The sequence below is a fragment of the Leptonotus elevatus genome, chromosome 16, assembly GCF_054856555.1.
Source record: "Leptonotus elevatus isolate MCC_2025b chromosome 16, RoL_Lele_1.0, whole genome shotgun sequence".
Taxonomy (NCBI): domain Eukaryota; kingdom Metazoa; phylum Chordata; class Actinopteri; order Syngnathiformes; family Syngnathidae; genus Leptonotus; species Leptonotus elevatus.
This window is the reverse complement of record NC_141254.1, coordinates 11541929-11560223: the sequence shown is the minus strand read 5'-3', so window position 1 is coordinate 11560223 and position 18295 is coordinate 11541929. Positions and strand designations below refer to the sequence as shown.

The window sequence follows — 18295 nt, the reverse complement described above, 5'->3', positions numbered from 1 at the left end:
TTATACTTGCCTTTATTAATAATTTGAACCCTAAATCTGGAGTACGTCTCTCTCCGTTCTCTGCCCTGCCATGCATTTATATAATCAAGAGTCCTGTGATATTTGTTGCAATAATTTAGCTTCACAAAATGGTTAATCCAAATATATTTTTGTATGAATTCATTAATTTAATGTATTTATATTATTGGTTAATTGATTTATTGTAAATACAAATACTGATGTACATTTTATTTATTTCCATAATTTGTTAAATATTATAATTACATTCATTACAAATGACAATTATTAAATGAGTAATTTTTCACACACATTTGAACTTTTTGTATTTAATTGCTCTAAATTTACCCTGAACTATGATCCCAAAGCATTAAAAAAAAAAGCCTTACAGATGACTTGATTTAAAAAAAGCATGTGGACGCCACCTCTACAAATAGCAATTACTACTTTACTATTTACCATTTTGTAATATTTAGGCCTCAGCTCAGTGATACATAGATACTGTCTTTTATTTATATATATATATATATATATATATATATATATATATATATATATATATAATCACTAATGTTCAAAAGTTGGGATCACTTATCCTTATTTTGAAATGAAAAGTAGTTAAAAAAATGTAATTAATAAAAGATAATGTAGATATTTTTAATGTGAAAATAAATATGTCCTCTAAATTTGGCACACCGCAGACAACAGAATCATTACCAACTCTGCCAAATTGGAATTGTTTTAGGCCCGGAACAATTTTGAAAGCACCCGGGCTGAAGTGGAGCGTCTGATGAAGAGGATCCGCTCGGCCGAGGAGGACTACAAAGCCCCGGGCTGCTTCACTATGGAGGGCTACCTGTACATACAGGAGAAACGTGAGCCAAATCAGACATTCAGCGCGCACCTTTCAGACATATCGGCATGCAAAATGTGCACTGGCGTGTTCTTTCAGGTCCGCTGGGCAGCGTGTGGACCAGATACTACTGTACGTATGAGAAAAGCTCCAAGATGTTCACCATGAGCAACTCCGAGGCCCGACCGGTCAGCAGACAGGTGAGCGTGACGTGAACTTTTTTGACTGGATTATTTCTACTCATTCGGTTCATTTCTGTTGCGCAACTGGCGAGTAATAATTGGATGACATATTTACTAGGGGTGTGCCAAAAAATCGATCCTCATAAAAATCGCTATTCTCATTTAGTACAATTCAGAATCGATTTAAAATTTCCCAAAATCGATTTTATTTAAATTATTTTATACTGTCTTGCCTTTGTCTGTGTGTGCCTTTATTTGGAGCGCTGTTCATGTTGTACCTGGTTTGGCCACTGAAGGGCAGTGTGGTTCTACGCAGTCTAATACACTGTTAAGTTGTAGCCACATTAGAAAAAAGAAAGAAAAAGTCACGCTCGAGTTATTCCAATAAAAGTTGTTTTTTTGCAGTGTGGAGATGTTCTTTTGAATGATAAAAGTGCCGCGAGTAGCGCGCTAATTAGCATTAGCGAGTCAGACTGGAGTAGATCATTACAATTCCTTGCACATCTATAGATTGAAGCAAAAGTCATTGTCAATCAAATAATTTTGAATCAAAAAGCGTTCCTAATCGAAAATCGATTCTGAATCGAATCGCAGACCCAAAAATCGGAATCGACTCGTGAGACATTCAAAGATTCCCACCCCTAATATCTACGTTTACAGAACGGCGTGCTGAACGGTTCCCCGGAGATGTTCAGGCTTCGCTCGTGCGTGCGAAGGAAGACGGACTCCATTGACAAGCGCTTCTGCTTCGACATCGAAGTGGTGGAGAGGTAACAGAATCTTCCGATTGAGTGGCGCGATGTATTGCCTTCAATTCTCCTTTTCCCTTTGTGCAGACACGGCGTCATCACTCTGCAAGCGCTCTCCGAGGCCAACAGGCGACTGTGGATGGAGGCCATGGATGGGAAAGAACCGGTACGAGTCGTAGTTTCAACTTTTGTGCCTCTACTTCTGTTGAGCGAATTTGTGTTGATGTGTTTGTGGCTCCTCAGATCTACACTCTGCCGTCTCTACTCAGCAAGAAGGAAGAGAGTAAGAAACCAGATTCAAATTCAGTTCAAGAACTGCCACATTGCATCAGAAGTGTTTTTATTTGTGTTGCTTTACAGCGTTCCTTAACGAGACCGGCTTCAGCTTTGTGAGGAATTGCATCGAGCTAGTGGAAACGAGAGGTATAAAATGGCAAGAAATTGTAGAAATACATAGAATGACTACAAATAATCCAGATAATATGCAGCCCCACTAGTCTAAATATGGTATTCTGGTTAATATTACGATAGTAGAATATGAGTTAAGTCCATATTATCTATTTCAGGGGGCGACCATTTTGCCACTTGCTTTCGACTGAAAATGACATCAATGTTGCTCAGGTCTCAGGTAACAACCAATCACAGTGCAGCTTCAGAAAACAGGTGAACTCTGATTGGTTGTTGCCTAAGCCCTGAGCAACTGTGATGTCATCTTCGGTCGACAGCAAGTGGCAAAATGGCCGCCTCCTGAGATGGAAAGATTTTACTTCATAACTCATATTCCACAAATGTAATATAATAAGAATGTCAAGTTTAGACTAGTCAGGTCACATATTATTGTCAAGAAATGCTTAAGGTTGACTTCCCCTTTAAATCGTGTTTAAATGTGCTTTGCAGGCCTCAACACTCTGGGCCTGTACCGGACCGGGGGCGTCAACTCTAAAGTTCAGCGGCTGATGACGAGCGTGTTTGGTAAAAAGGCGGCTCGGGCTGATGTTATTTCCTGCTTTCGTGATGATGACGATGATGGAGGATGAATCATGCTGAAATCACGTCTGCTTTTTTTTTTCTGCAGCCCCCACTTCTGCTTCGGTTGCGCGGCTAGACGCAGACGCTTGGGACAACAAGACCATCACCAGCGGACTGAAGAATTATTTTAGGTGGCTGGCTTTCGACCATGTTTACATCCAAATGATTGTGTAGAATTATATTTAAGCAGCTGATGTACCATATTTACATTATAGTTCATGTTCTATATTTTGATTATGTTCAATACAAAATAGTGAATGAATGAATAATATTTGTGATGTGTACACACAGGTGCTTGGCAGAACCCGTGCTGTCCTACAGACTGCACAAGGAATTCATTAAGGCTGCAAGTAAGAAGGTCTCTTAAGTATTAAGATATATATCAAATGTATCAAATGTATTTTCCCACAGAGTACGATGACCAGAAGCATCGCGTGAGGGCAATACACGCTCTTGTCCACAAGCTACCCGAGAAAAACCGAACCATGCTGGACCTCCTGACCAATCACCTCTACAAGTTAGTACACAAAAACACACACACACACACACACACAGCGAGACAATCCCAAACATGTATGGTGTAGTTCCACTTCCAGTCCTGCGTGGGGCAGTAACGCACATAATTTAAAAAGAGCCAACCCCCACACGCCACTTTTTTTTGTAATGGTTGCTCCATCTGCTGGATTGGCTGGGTCACTGGTTTTGAATATGTGGAATTATTTTGAGGATTTTTCATGAAAAATCGGTTTGTAAAAATGCTTGGTGGAGATTAAAAGGTTGGGTGATTACCGGTACGCAGAATTAAGTTATTAAATTGATTTTGCTAAAATTCATGTTCCTTCAATGCCATTAACGCATTAAATACTATGTCTACGGGCATTAAGCATTTAAATACAATTGATGTAAAAACATTTTATTTCATGCTTTATATTACATAAATGTGCAAAGGGGTATATACCACAATTTAGCAATAATAAATGTGATAAAAACATAAGTATTTGTGGGGATTGGTGACTGGTTACAATTTGCAAGAAACAAAATGGTGTGGAGATCACGAATTGCTTCATGTTCCAAATACTAATTGCTCTGAATTTGAAAGGAAAAATGGACTGTTCTTGTCACCAACGTCCAACATGAAACACTAATCCCACTTAGTGGCAGAATTGTTACCTCAACACAAATGTATGACTCAATGTTTTACACTCCTTTAACTGTTTAGTATATTTTTAGAACTTCAAAAAACTTTATGAATTGCTTCCTATAAAATTACTGTACCAATGGTTGAGAAGATAAAAACACATTTGCATTTGGTGACCATATTTAACCAGCTGTTAATTAACAAGAGTATGGAAAACTAAATATTTTATTGTACATTTAGAGCAAATATAACGTGTGATTAATTCGCAATTAATCACAAAATAACTATGGAAAATTTTGATTAATTGCGATTAAAAATTGTAATGAACTAACACCCCTAATACAAAAACAGTATATTGCATCGGGCCAAAACCTTACATCATTTGGCAATGTTCATGTTTTTCAAAAATCTATACTTGGGTCAGTCCACGCGTGTTGGCATCATGAAACGCTGGATAATCATGAGGAGTCTTTTTGTTTTTGTATGCAGGGTGTCGTTGCACTGCGCCCAGAACCTGATGACTGTGTCCAACCTGGGCATGATCTTTGGTCCCACGCTGATGAGGTCGCAGGAGGAGACTGTGGCCGCCATGATGAACATCAAATTCCAGAACATTGTGGTGGAGATCATCGTTGAGAACCACGACAAGGTACACACATTTAGGTAAACACGCGTACACATGTTAACACTTGTGTGCTGTATTTGGCTGTCAGATATTCGGCGAGGCTCCCGACCTGTCACTGCCTCTACCTCCAGCGCCATCTTCTCGGGCGACGCCTCGAAGGAGCAAGGCCATATGTCTGTCGTCGGGGAAAAGGAAGGCTCGCCTCTACCCGCCCACTCTTTGCCTGGCGGACAACGACAGTGAGTACTTTACGTCGGCCAAGACAGAAAATATACAAAGTTACGTTATCGACAATAACAGTTTATTTTTATTGTTATAACCAGGGGTGTCAAAATTAGTGCGTTAATTTAAAGCTCCTTTAACGCCACTCGTTTTTTTAGTGCGCGATTAATGACCGCCCCTTTCTGCCTGTACTGGAGAAATTTCAGTCGCAACGCAGCAGACACGTCCACGTCAAAATGTAGCTGTAATAAATATAATAATAATTCATGCATTTGTAGAGACTGGGGTCAAGTTGTATTTTACAATTTTGAAAATGTGCAGAATTTCACCAGTTACTTCATGGTAACGATTAGAAGAAAAATGCACTGAGCTGTCATCAACGTCTTACAAATGCAATTATGCCATCTAGTGGCAGAAAAAATACCTCAACACAAATCAATAGCACACTCGTTTTTTACAGTACATATTTTTTATTTTAACTCAATTTTATGACTTATTGTGAAATTACTGTATCAATGACGAGATGCAGCCATATTTGTATTAGTTCCATTTTTTTATGTTAACAAGAGTATGAAATATTAGGGGAAAATGTTGTACATTTAAACAGATATAAAAATGTGTGATTTAACTATTGAAGTCATGCGATTAATTACGATTACAAATTTTGATGGCCTGACACCCCTAGTTATAACACACCAAAGCTTGTTTTTATATCGGTCTAAGTACCTATGGTAGGTAGAAGGGGTCTGTCGATATTATGCATAAGTCGATATCGTTTATGCCATCAGGCGACACTTTCAGCAGCAGTCCCGGCACTACTCCCATGGGCAGCCAAGAGTCGCTGTCCTCACACTCTTCGGAGAAGAACGCCGCGTCTCCGTCCTCACCTCCCGCCGAGCCCAGCCCCTCCACTCAAGCCCAACCGCCTCCTTCCTGCTCCTCCAACGGAGACGATAGAAAATGGATAACAGACAAAGAGACGCCGACCGTGTCGTCGTTGTCCTCCGCGTCGTCCGTTTTGTCTCTGCGCTCCGCGGCCGAGCAGACGGACTCCACCGTCTCCCTGTCCTCCGCCAAGGAGTCCAAATCTCTTTCATCCTCGTCCACCGTGCAGCTCTCCTCCTCGGGGTCTCCTTCCAGGGAGGTCCGCTCCGTCCCCAGGACGTCGTCCGTCTCGTCCCTGAAAAGCAGCCAAGACAAGACGAAGGGGTCTTCGTCACCGCCTGCGCAGCAGCACCGGACGGCGGCGTACGGGACGGCGTCCTCGTCCTCGTCCTCCTCCTCGTCCTTGTTCCCTTACCCGCTGTCCACGTCGTCCTCGCTCACCTCCCTGCACATCTCGGAAGGTCCGCAACATCCTCCGCTCACACTTTAAAAAGTACCTTCCCAACTTATTTGTCTTTGTTTCCTGTTTCAGACTACCGAAGCTGTCACGGCTCCGTGCAGAGTTTAGCATCACTGGACCCGCGAGAGGCCACGCGGACGCGGAAAATGTCGCACCTACGACGAGGCTCCGATGTCCTGACCTCACAGTCCCTGGCCACCAACGGCTACCAGAAGCCGGGATCAGTGTAGGTGTCCTAAGGACGTATAGTTACTATGAACAACTTTCAAGTTACGCCACCTGTCTCACAGCGACAATGTTTGCGTTTGTGTGCGTTCCAGGTTATCCGTCCGGGCACAAAAACAACAACGTGAAAGCTCTGTGTTCTCCTCAGCTTTGGACATTTGTGCTTCTGGAAGGTTTGTGACTTATCACTTTGTAGACAAATATAAAGTGGAAGTCAACCTTAAACATTTCTTGACACTAATATGTTATATGTGACCTCACTGGTCTGAACATGACATTATGATTAATATTACATTTGTGGAATTTGAGTTACGAAGCAAAATCCAGCTGTTTTGCCACTTATTGTCGACTAAATATGACATCACAGTTGCTCAGGCAACGACCAATCACAGCTGACCAGTTTCCTGAGGCTGCGTTGTGATTGGTTGTTACCTGAACAACATTGATGTCATCTTTAGTCGACAGCAAGTGGCAAAATGGCCGCCCCCTGAAATGGATAAAAATGGCTGGATTTTGCTGCTTAACTCATATTCCACTAACGCAATATTAACTAGAATACCATATTATTGTCCCCAAAAATTGGGGTTCCCCTTTAAATAAAGAACAAAACTGTTTTGATTCTTTTCGCTGGTCTGGCAGGGAAGCGAAAGCTCTCTACTCCTGCGAGGCCGAGCACAGCCACGAGCTCAGCTTCCCACAGGGGGCGCTCTTTTCAAATGGTAAGAAAAGACAGCAATGCTGTCTGAGAGACTGTTTTGGTTAGCAACAGCAGTGAATGACAAACTGCTTATTACCTCAGCCAAGGAAACTTTGATCTTTTATTTTTATTTTGTCATGGTAGTGCATCCATCGGTGGAACCGGGCTGGCTCCAGGCGACCTACCAGGGCAGGACGGGCATCATACCCGAGAACTACATCGCATACACTTGAACGTCTGTGATGTCATCACTCCGCTGCCTGACTTGAAACCATCCATTAAGCGTATACTGTTTATATTTAGAGCAACACAAATGTACTTTTCAACCTTGAAAAAATATTTTCATAACTCTTTTGATGAAACATCGGCTGACAAATAGTTGAATGGTACCTTTGTCATGGCCTGAGGGGGTCTGTAACGCTTTTTTCTGGCATTAAGCAACTTTGAGGAGGTTGGCAACCCTGCTACACAAAAAAACTACAAATGTGCTGGCTGCTTTTACGGCATACGCTTTAGTCCATATGGCGCCGCCATAATCAAGGAAAACTGAAAGTTCCTTAGTGTTGATTTAAATGCATAGCTGAAATCACTGAACAGTGCGTCTCGACTGATTCTCATCCATTTACTGTATTTGTTTGACCGCAGTGTTTTGTTTTTTTGATGAAACTGTCAGTGTCCGCACATGTGGGATATGCGGAAGGGAACGTTTGTGTTGTCTTCCTACTGCTGCCTGACGTGCCTTCGTGTCCGAATAAAGGACTCGTACATTCCTTAACAATACTTTGTGGGTTATTTCTAACACCCCCAACCCCCCAACCGCGCGCTCCTGCCGATTTGCTGGGAGCGCGCAGGGCGTCTCAGCTCTCTGAAATGCTTCGGACAACTGAGACAGACACACTATACACTCGCATCCGTTGACGGAAACGCGCAACCCAGGGGCACAAGGGCGGAATCACAAGTAAAGGGACACGGCCCAAACGTCTCAAACCGGAGCCGGAAACAAAGCTGATGTGTGAAACGCGGAAGTCCCGCCACCCCCGTGACATATACCCCATATGAACAACTCGAACACAGAACAGACCAGGGAGGTACTAACACATAGCTAAACAAAATAAAATCAGCAATAAAACAAAATAATACGATAATACTAAACCATATAAATAAATTATGAAGTTTACAGTAATTGTATGTCTTCACAGCTTTTGGATACATACAAAAAGATAAAGAAGGAAATAAGGACCTTTTAGCAAGTACAGCCATACCGGTGCGTTTCATTACACACCGTGCAGAACGGTTCACCGTGCGCATCTGTTTCACATGGGAACCTTTTCCATGTTACGCACGGTGAGACTGCGAGACGCGGTGAACGAAAACAGCAGTTCGTTTCTGGATGGCCAAGATGGAAAAGACAGACTCTGAACAACTTGAAATCGTAATTTCTGGAGCAGAAGAAGAAAATGGTGGTACAGAAGCCCTTTTGCCAAAAAGAGGAGCCGTGTCTGTGGTTTGGAGGTATTTTGGTTTCAAAAAATCAGACAAAGACCAACAAACCATTTTCTGCAAGATCTGCCTTGTCAAAGTTTCGGCCACTGGTGGCAACACGAGCAATTTGCGCCACCACCTGCGCCGCAGGCACGTCCCGGAATATGAAGAAAGCATGAAGTTAAAGTCACAGATTTTGGTCGAAATTTCAGAAGGAGAAAACGAGGAAACAGACGAACTTGTGCCGAAGAGAGGAGCACATTCTGTGGTTTGGAGGTATTTTGGTTTCAAAATATCTGACTACAATCAAAAAAACATTTTATGCACGATTTGCTTTACTAAAGTTGCGGCGGGTGGCGGCAACACGAGCAATTTGCTCCACCACCTCAGCCGCAGGCACGTTTCGGAATATGAACAATGTATTAAGTTAAAGTTTGCGCCCTTCGGATCGGCAGGAGGCCGAAAATCCCTGCAAGACGCGTTGGCCAGGGGGACTCCCTACGACAGAAAAAGCAGACGCTGGATCGACATAACCAACGCGATCACTATCCACCTCGCGAAAGACATGATCGCGCTGAATACAGTGGAAAAAGAAGGCTTCAAGCAGATGGTCAGGACGCTGGATCACAGGTATGAAGTACCGAGCAGAAAGTATTTCAGCCAAGTTGCAATCCCCAACTTGTACCAGAAGCACAAAGCCAAGCTGGAAACGGACCTGGGAGCCGTCCGCTACTTTGCAGCAACCACCGACAAGTGGTTTAGTCGCACGATGGAGCCCTACTTTGGCATGACGGTTCACTTCATAAGCGACGACTGGGTGTTGCAAAGTCACTGTCTGCAGACGAGCTACTTTCCCGATGACCACACCGGAGAGTTGCTTGCCGCGGGCCTGCAGGAGGCGCTCGATTCCTGGGGGCTTCCAGAAAAGAAACTGGTGGCCATCACCACGGACAATGGAGAGGACGTCAAGAAAGCTGTGGAAATCAACAAGTGGGCTGGACTCCAGTGCTTCGGCCACAAACTTCACCTAGCCATAGGTAAGCAATGGATGTTACTTAATAATGTATAGAGCTGCAACTAACAATTCTATTCATTAACTCATTCACTGCCATATAGACGTCAAAAATTCATTTTAACTACTTAATTTAAAAAAAAAAAAAAATCCTAAAGAGCTCAGTATTGTTCATTCAGTAATGTCATCATCATTGCTCTTTTTTTATTTTATTATTTTTTGTTTTTCAATGTGGGTGAGTATGTGCGTGCGTGCGTGTATTTGTTAGCTCACCAAAAACCTATTAGAAAAAATCCCATAACGTTCACCTAAACCGAACACCGCCGTCAGGAGACCCGAGGGGGACCAAAGAAAACAAAGGAAAGTGAAATCCAGCACCGACCAGACGCCACCCACCAGAGTTCTTCCCCAACCCCAGAAACATCTAAATTCCAACAAATCCCCCCAAAAAATCAGGGAGACCTCAAGAGACCGAAGGAGAGACTGAGGAAAGAAAGGAAGGACAGACGAAGCCGAGTGAGATCCACAGACACCAGCCTCCACCGATTCAACGACCTGAGGAGGAAGCAGATTGTGTCTGAGTTTCGATAGATGCTGCTGTGGTGGATCTGGCATGCATTAAAATCTCCACCAAAGAGGGGAGCCGTCGACCCCCGCCGGAACAGAGCAAGCGCAACACCTCATTTTAACTACTTCTATTAGTTAAACTTTTTTTTTCACTTTTGTTAACAAGAGTGTGAAAACCTAGATTTTTTTATATTGTACATTTTGAACAGATACAAAAAAATCTAAACTAACTAAAAGAAAAATCAAAATGATTTTTTGACGTTTATAACCGTCAATGGCAGCGAATGAGTTAATTTCATATCATATTGAGGGAAAAAAGCGATTGTCATTGTTTTTTGGGGGGCATTTTATGTATCAAAAGTACTGGTGGTATCAATGCTTAGCATCGGTATCTTTGACTACTCAAGAGTTGGAGAAAAAAAAAGTCTTGTTAAACATCCCTCTACTGTGTTTGATGTTTTCCCAGAGAAAGGCTTGAGTGACGAGCGCATACAGGAGGCCATCGGCATGTGCAAAAAAATCGTCTCCACCTTCTCGTCCTCCAGTAAGAAACGCAAAGACCTGGCCATTGTTCAGAACTACCTGGGCCTTCCAAACCACGTGCTGACGGTGGAGACGCCGACCAGGTGGGGCTCTCGTCAAGTCATGATCCAGCGAGTGCTCGAGCAAGAGAGGGCCATCAGTCACGTTCTGAAAGACGACAAGAAATCCCGGCATTTGGTCCCCGGCTGGCAAGACCTGGACGTCCTGGAGGCCGTCAACAAGGCGCTGAGTCCGCTCCAGGACTTCACAGACGCCTTGTCGGGAGAGCAATACGTCAGCGTCTCCTACCTCAAGCCGGTGCTCAAGCTCTTCAACGCCTCCATTCTCGCCGAGGACGAGAACGACCCTCAGCTGACCAAGGACGTGAAGAGGAACGTCCTCGCCGACTTGAACGGGAAATATTCCCATCCGGTCATTGACGACCTGCTCGACATGGCCTCGCTTCTCGACCCGCGTTTCCGGACCAAGTATACCGATGAAGAAAAGGTGGAGCGGGTTCTATCCAGGGCGGTCGAAGAGATCGTCTCGCTAACGAAGCCTCAACAGGACCCTCTCCCGGCGGCTGCGGCTTCCGGAGCGGAAAGCGAACCCGATCCTCCCCCTAAGCCGAAAAGAAGAAAGACTTTGGCCAGCTTTTTCAAAAGTCAGGGCGGCGCAGTGACGGAAGAAGAAAGCGTCAGAAAGGAGCTGACGGTTTACTTGCAGAACGCTGACGTGGACAGCGACGTCAACCCGTTCGACTGGTGGAGATGCCAGCAGACCAACTTCCCTCGCGTCGCCAAGCTCGCTCGGCGGTATTTGTGCATCCCCGCCACCAGCGCGCCGTCCGAGCGAGCGTTCAGCACCGATGGCAACCTGGTCCCGTGCCACAGGGCCGCGCTCAAACCGGATGCCGTCGACCGGCTGGTTTTCCTGGCTCAAAATTTGTAAATGTGGTTTCAGTGCACAGCTCAGCTGGTTACTATCGAGTAAAAAACAAAAAAAAAAAAAACGATGCAATTGTTTTATTTTCTTACGTTTTTGTTTTAATTTGATAAAGCGACAAAAAAAGATATTGATGGAAAAGCAATCATTTTGCTTTACATTTCCCATTGGGGAAAAATAGCCGCCACCAGGGGGCAGTATAATACCTTCATACAGGTAACAAAACTACGGGACAACCAATTAATCGACCAGATGATATTAGATGTCTTAAAATTAGTCAAAGTCCACTGTGGCTCAGTGGGTAGTGCGGAGAAGCTTTGACCAATAAATAATGAGACAAACTTAATGACATTTAACGAATACCCCTCGCCCCAAAATGTGTCAAAAAATCATCCGAATTATAGAATACTAAAGTAATGTAAAACAGTCATTATGCCTGTAATTCATATCTTTATTGTTGTGAGCAGTAAGGGGGCAAAAAATAAGTTATTTTATTCATTATGTTTTAGTTTTTTTGTTAATCTGCTGATTAATCAAAATTCTATTCTGCCTAATTTTGGAATGGCTTCAGTTAAAACTCCTCAGTAAGATGCTGTGATATGTCTCGTTCTTCGCAGAGGATTAAAAAAAATGTACATACCTGTGAGAATATTGTTATATTGCCTGTCTGTGTTACTCCACTATTTGTGTTCAAATCTGTTACTTGAAGGGTTACCCCGTCTTATTTCGTTGGCAAAGTTATGAGTTTGTTTTGATACACGACGTGTAATTTGCAGCCATGACCAATCAACCCACACTTAATCCAACAGTTACATTTGCACAATAGTTGGATTGAGCGTTAATCGATTAGTAATGCCTTCACGTTACGTTTTCCTACATAAACATACTATATTTTTGTTCTATACTATATGTATACGTTTCAGTGGTCACTTATGAGCTGAGTTCAATAAAAAAAATTATTCTGTGCAGTTTGTATGCGCTTTAAAAATGGGAGTGTGTGAGTTTTTGTGTCGACAAGAGCAACATTAGCCGTGTAATGTACGAGCTATTTATAAAGAGTTTTTGCCTCTTTTCTTGCTTCAACTCAACGGACGTTGTGCTGCTCCTTCTGGATATCCAGCACATGATGGGAACGTCTCAGCTCCTCATTAAGATGCAGTGACAGTCACTCTTCGCAGAGGATAAAAGGAATATATATATATATATATACCAGTAAGTATTGTTATATTGTATCTAAATCTGTTGCTTCATTATTATCAGCTATATGTTCAGAATCTGGTGTAATTGTCTTTGTTTTAGGGTTAGTTTGTATTTATGTTTGTCAACATTTTATTTTATTTTTTTACTGTATGTGTTTACATGGTACATTACATACAAAGTCCACACGGAGGGCTTTTCAAATAGTTTACATAATATGATTTAAATGCAGCCACTGGGCTGCACGGTTAATACCAGTCTTTACAACTGCATAAATAAGGGGGGGGGGGCATAATAAAATGTAATTAAACTTCATGTAATCATGAGGTTGTGGCGATGTCCCCGAGTCTCCTCATCAGCTCGTCCAGCGTCTCCGTGTTCTGAGACTTCTCTTCCAAAAGCTCGTAGCGGAGGCTGGAGATGTCTTGCTTGATTTCCTTCAACTCGCCTAAGCATAAAATATTTCGGTTAAACATTAACAAAGTATTTTTACAACGTGAGCTCACCTTCCGTGATTTCGTCGCTCTCTCGGTCAGCTCGAGCTTTGATGATGTAACGCTTGATCAGACGCTTCATGATCTTCTGTAAGAATGTCATAAATGAGTTTTGTAAAATTCTCCGAAATAATATAACGTGTTTTGGTGCTACCTGGTATCTGGAGGGACGTGCAGAACCACTGAATGCTGAATTTTTCCCTTTTCCCATCTAAAAAAAATATATATATATTTTGTCATTTACAGGAAGGAGGATTGTTGAACAGGAAACCGTCACCTTGTTAAGTTGTGTCTCATGTTTATCTTCATTTCGTCCTCTCACATAATGCAGCACTAGAGACTTGATTCCTGTGGACAAACCCAGCATTGATTTGGGACTCGGAACCAGATTGAAAGGCACCGGTAGTGTTCTCCCCTCCTCAAAGTAGGAGAACCAAAGTTTGGCCCGGGCGAACTTCCACTCCACGTCAGCGTCGTCCTGGTGGCGAGAGAGAGAAATGACAGGTTGGTGGCCACAAATTCATAATACTGAACATGCAAAACCTAGACATGAACCTAACCTGAACTCCAACCATAAAACTTTATTCCCTACCCCACCCCCACCCCCACCCACCCTTAACATAAATGTTTACCCTAACCCCAAACTCGAATGCGCATACGCACAATTGCTAATGCTAACCTTAGCATATGACCCTAATCCTAAACCTTCCTAATGACTAATCACAACACTAACTATAACCCCATAAGCCCCTTGTGGTTTTACAAATAACCACTTTGACCTAACGTTTGCTCCTGTTTTCTTGGGGTTCATTTCCCTTTATCACTTCAATCTTTTATCCATAGCCTGTTTGGGCCACTACACCTCCTTATTCCACAGCTGTACGCACCAAATGAGTTTAGTTTTACATTTTTTTGTGTGTGTTTTCTCCTCAATGTCATAACAACTTTGACAAATTCCACCACCGTGTGTTTTGTCCTCATTTTTCTCCCTTGTGAATTCTACGACAGCTCTTTAGCATAAATATTATTAATAGTAAATGTGATGAATATTTGGTGTCAAACCTCGATCTCCTGGAAGGAGCTGTTGATCATGGCGATGAGCATGTTGAGCAGCACAATGACCATAGTGACGTTGTAAATGCCGTACAGCACATAACCGATGTTCTCGATGAACTTGTGCCCGTTGTTGATGACTACTGAGCGGACCTCAGAAAGTCCGAATATGGCCCAGAACAGCGTCTTGAAGCTCTCCTCCAAGCTGTTGTGTAGACAAACCGCCACAACAGTAAAAAAAAATGTATTCGGTTTCCGATATAGTTGGCGGATATAGGAGAAACGGAGAAATCTCACGTGGTGAAGGCGTCGTTCTGCTTGACACCGAGGTAGTAGGAATACAGGTTGAACATGCCGATCATGAAGGCCAGAAACACCAGCAGGAAGATGACCATGAACTTGAAAATGTCCTTAACCGTCCTGCCCAGAGAGATCTGCAGAGGTCCGAAGCTCTCATTGGCCGGGAGGATGTACGCGATCCGGGAGAAGCTCAGCACCACCGCCACTGCGTACAGACCCTCGGACACTATTTGGGGGTCCGACGGCAACCAGTGTATACGTGCTGCAAAAAAAACAGGGCGGGACACTGGGTTGGAATACCGGAAGGCTGCACACCTAGCTGGTCAGAAAAGACGTAAGACCGCGGTCACCCAGCGTGAAGTAGAGTATCTCTGGAGGCAGCGTGTCGTTTGTCACGTTGATGTCATTCTCGTCTACGTAAGTCTGAGCAAAGCTGGCGAGTCTCAGGGCGGAGAAACGACAACTGAAGGATGTCAGGAAGATCGCCAACATCCCAAAGTCCAGAAAGTTCCAAGGTTCCACCAGGTATTCCCCAGGCCCCAGACTCCAGATCTCCTTCACTTCGGCCCAGATCATACCTGCAGCCGGAGGACAAAAGGTTAAGGTCCAGCTCCATCTAGCCGTCAATTTTCTATATTGCTTATCCTCATTAAAGTCGCGGGTCAACTGGAGAATATCTCAGATGACTTTTGGTGGTAGATTTTGGGCCAATCACAGGGAAAATATAGACCAGGCTTCCTCAATCCTGGTCCTCGGGGGCTGGAATCCCGCATTTTTCACATGTTTCTGTACTAGAACACACCTGATTCCTATAATCTGCTCATCAGCAAGCCTGGTAATTATCCTTATCCTTAGAATCAGTTACGTTATAGGACAGAACCCTCTAAAACCTGCAGGACTCCGGCAATCGAGAACCAGGATCAGGGAAGCCTGATATGGACAAAGAACCATTCACACCCAAGCCCGATTTAGAGTCTTCAATGACCATAACGTGCACATTTTTTCAATGTAAAAGGAAACTGAAGAAAACCCATGCAAGTACGGGGAGAATCTGTATTATAACCCCCCCCGTCTTCCAGTTCTCCATGGTCCTACCCATGACCCATGAGATGATGAGGATCTCCATCCAGGTGAAGGGCGTTGTGGTCATGCGGTAGAGCAGCATTGGGTTTGCGTCCACTTCTGGTAAATTGTGGTGGGTCATGTTGGGCAACAATGTGGTCCCTGCAAAACGGTCTGCAGCGTTCAGGATCAGCAGGCCCAGGAAGATGGTGAACGACGAGGCATGTGCCACAAACTTCATGAAGGGGCTTCTCATCACCCGCCCCACCTGGTCCGCAAAGACAATCGCAAATATGAGTTGGGGGAATAAATTGGGACTGATGGAGTTTTGAGAGGATTTGTGGAACCGACTCTGCTGCATGGCGCGATCCAGTAGGCCAAAGCCAACCCTGGTAGTCCCATAGCCACGGCCAGGACCACCAGTAGTTTGATAGCAGTGGTCTGTTGCCTGAGCCCGGGTAGGTTCTCATACCAGATACTTAGTAGCTGCTGCTGGCAGTTGGGATGGGCCACAAACTGAAAAAGTAGGATGATCGGGAGCGTGGTTAGCGTGGTTAGCGTAGTTAGCATAGCGCCAGCAAATCTAGCTTAATTATTTCCAGTCCGACCTTTTTCAATTCGTATTTGATGGCTAACTTGAGGCGTGTGAGGGAAGGGCGACCGGGCGGGTCGTAGCTGTCTTCGTCGGCGGTTTCTCCGTTCAATATGGCCTCCACCTCCTGCGTGCTGCGGCACAGGTCCAGGAGGCCCACCACGAAGTCCTTACACTGGCTGGATAAGCGGCAATAGTCGTTCTACGCAAGATACCATGTGGCTTGTATCAAATAGATGACCAAGTTAAATAAGCACTCATAGAAACTCCTTATACACGCACGTCAAGCAAACATTATTCTTGAGATAAGACCGAGGCCCTTGTTTACGTCTCCCATCGACCTCATAAAAAGTCATGTGTTTACTCGCATGTTTAGCTGGCAGTCAGTTTGGCAGCAGAATGTAACATTTCCACCCAGTGTAATAAAAAATGTGAAAATCTGCAAAGCTTTTAAAATAAACTTTTGAAAATTTTCTTTGACAACTGATTACTCTCGCACAATTCGCCAAATAAGAGGCAATGGTGAAACATAGTATATAGCGGATGTTCACTTTATTATCTTTAAAAGGTACCTTAAACTCCTTCTCAATGTTAGCCAGCATGGCTAGCTCGTTGCTGAGCTCCAGGGCAGCCAGCACCGGATCCTCGCTGGACAGGGAGAGGTAAGCCGGACTGGCCAGCCCACGGTAGGCATTGATGCGAGAGCGCGAGTGGCTGAAGGAGTCAAACTGTTGCTGGTAGTTGCACGAGTTGCAGCCGCAGAAGTAGTCATGTGGCGGGTCGATGCGAGCCCCTTTAGTCAGGAGGGTGTGGACGATCTCGTATTCCTGGCAGTGCGCCGCCAGGATCACAGGAGTCACGTCGTGAGAGAACCTGAGGTTCGTTACGGACGAGTCAGACATGAGGTTCGTACAAGACTGAAGCTAGAGATTATTTGCCAGGACCAGGAGAGTTGAGTCCAACCGAGCATTTTTCCTCCTACGTCTTACCTCGTCCCGTCCTCGTCATAAGCGTAGAAGTCGTCCAACAAGTCCACTTGAGCGGGGCTTGCTGTCAAACGATGAGCGTCTCTGAACGAAGGGTGTGCCAGCAGAGCCTCGGTGATACGGATATAACCCTTGCCTGCAATGTCCGCAACATTATTGATTTCGTCTCCTTCATATTGTTGGAGACTTCGCATAGCCTTACATGAAGTTGGGATAATTGCGTTTCTTAGTCTTGTTATTTACCTTAGCCTACTCAAATACTCAATCAGATAGTCGCGTCCTAAGCATATAATCCTAACGCCATCCTCTAGAACCAGGAAGTAGTCTTTGACAGAACAAACTCTTCTTCTAACTCAGTTTTCACAAGTTCTTTTAAGTTCCTTTGGAGTTAGCCCGGCTAGGGATAGAGAGTTAAGGATAAGGGTTATGGTTAAGGACTACCAAGAATGACGAGTGTTATCTTACTGATGGCCAACAGGAGAGCGTCTCCCACCCGAGCCAAGTCGGGCCTGGCCAGCAGCAGCTCCGTCACCTCGAGGTGCTCGTTGGCCACAGCCAGCTGCAGGGCGTTCTGGCCCATGTAGTTGACCGTGTTGACGTTCAGGTGTGGCACGTGCAGCAGCATGCGGCGCACCTCGGGGATGTTGCCGTACTCGGCCGCCTCCAGGAAGCGCTGCTCCACCTCGGACGGGCCCACGGACGGTGCGGTGAACATGTGGGCCGGACCCCTCAGGGCCTGCCGGCGCTTGACGGCGCTGACACGAGCCAGTAGTTGGCTGTGGCTGCCACAAAGTCAAACAATTTAGGATGTGCGGAATGGTGAGAAAAGGGCACAGACCACCTCAAACTCACCCAAGCCATCGGTTATCCTCGGAGAAGTCATCGTACGTCAGCAGGTTGTCGCGGCTTCTGGCCCGCGGGCTGTCGGGGCTGGGAGCGCTCGCCGTCGCCGTCGCCGCCTGCCTGTGGTTCATCCCGGGAGGAGATCAGACGGACTGAGCCGATCATCACACCAGTGACA

The 18295-nt window shown here is 44.6% G+C and overlaps 3 protein-coding genes and 1 long non-coding RNA gene across 7 annotated transcripts in view; 2 read left to right on the top strand and 2 right to left on the bottom strand.

The window, feature by feature from the left end:
• arhgap42a (Rho GTPase activating protein 42a) overlaps nt 1-7832 on the top strand; it is an 18563-nt gene extending 10731 nt beyond the window's left edge. Inside the window, exons 8-24 of the mRNA XM_086098920.1 lie at nt 743-872; nt 950-1050; nt 1693-1802; nt 1869-1947; nt 2025-2064; nt 2142-2204; nt 2679-2753; nt 2857-2941; nt 3102-3160; nt 3222-3327; nt 4438-4597; nt 4662-4812; nt 5584-6141; nt 6213-6366; nt 6461-6538; nt 7005-7084; nt 7207-7832. Coding sequence (XP_085955046.1) covers nt 743-872; nt 950-1050; nt 1693-1802; nt 1869-1947; nt 2025-2064; nt 2142-2204; nt 2679-2753; nt 2857-2941; nt 3102-3160; nt 3222-3327; nt 4438-4597; nt 4662-4812; nt 5584-6141; nt 6213-6366; nt 6461-6538; nt 7005-7084; nt 7207-7295 — 2118 coding nt within the window. The 3' untranslated portion in view covers nt 7296-7832. The remainder of the gene's footprint in view (nt 1-742; nt 873-949; nt 1051-1692; nt 1803-1868; nt 1948-2024; nt 2065-2141; nt 2205-2678; nt 2754-2856; nt 2942-3101; nt 3161-3221; nt 3328-4437; nt 4598-4661; nt 4813-5583; nt 6142-6212; nt 6367-6460; nt 6539-7004; nt 7085-7206) is intronic.
• Nucleotides 3764-9497, bottom strand: LOC147160743 (uncharacterized). Its single transcript, XR_015097420.1, has 3 exons — nt 5522-9497; nt 4683-4796; nt 3764-4526 (listed from the first exon to the last, which is right to left on the bottom strand). It is a non-coding gene; the product is annotated as an uncharacterized LOC147160743 (long non-coding RNA).
• Nucleotides 8408-12572, top strand: LOC147160742 (E3 SUMO-protein ligase ZBED1-like). 2 transcript variants are annotated; one of them, XM_086098926.1, is made up of 3 exons: nt 8408-8820; nt 9000-9581; nt 10590-12572. In XM_086098926.1, exons 2-3 carry the CDS (start codon nt 9110-9112, stop codon nt 11594-11596), a joined length of 1479 nt encoding a protein of 492 aa, XP_085955052.1. In that variant the 5' UTR covers nt 8408-8820; nt 9000-9109; the 3' UTR covers nt 11597-12572. The 2 variants fall into 2 exon arrangements, with proteins under 2 accessions (XP_085955052.1, XP_085955051.1); XM_086098925.1 differs by having other exon boundaries at nt 8408-9581.
• trpc6a (transient receptor potential cation channel, subfamily C, member 6a) lies at nt 11174-18295 on the bottom strand. Of its 3 annotated transcripts, none has more exons than XM_086098922.1 (15): nt 18127-18295; nt 17740-18056; nt 17278-17410; nt 16861-17161; nt 16305-16490; nt 16048-16212; nt 15730-15964; nt 14985-15212; nt 14632-14896; nt 14344-14539; nt 13559-13759; nt 13436-13492; nt 13294-13369; nt 11366-13235; nt 11174-11267 (listed from the first exon to the last, which is right to left on the bottom strand). In XM_086098922.1, exons 1-14 carry the CDS (start codon nt 18246-18248, stop codon nt 13108-13110), a joined length of 2610 nt encoding a protein of 869 aa, XP_085955048.1. In that variant the 5' UTR covers nt 18249-18295; the 3' UTR covers nt 11174-11267; nt 11366-13107. The 3 variants fall into 3 exon arrangements, with proteins under 3 accessions (XP_085955048.1, XP_085955050.1, XP_085955047.1); XM_086098924.1 differs by having other exon boundaries at nt 13294-13366; XM_086098921.1 differs by having other exon boundaries at nt 13294-13492.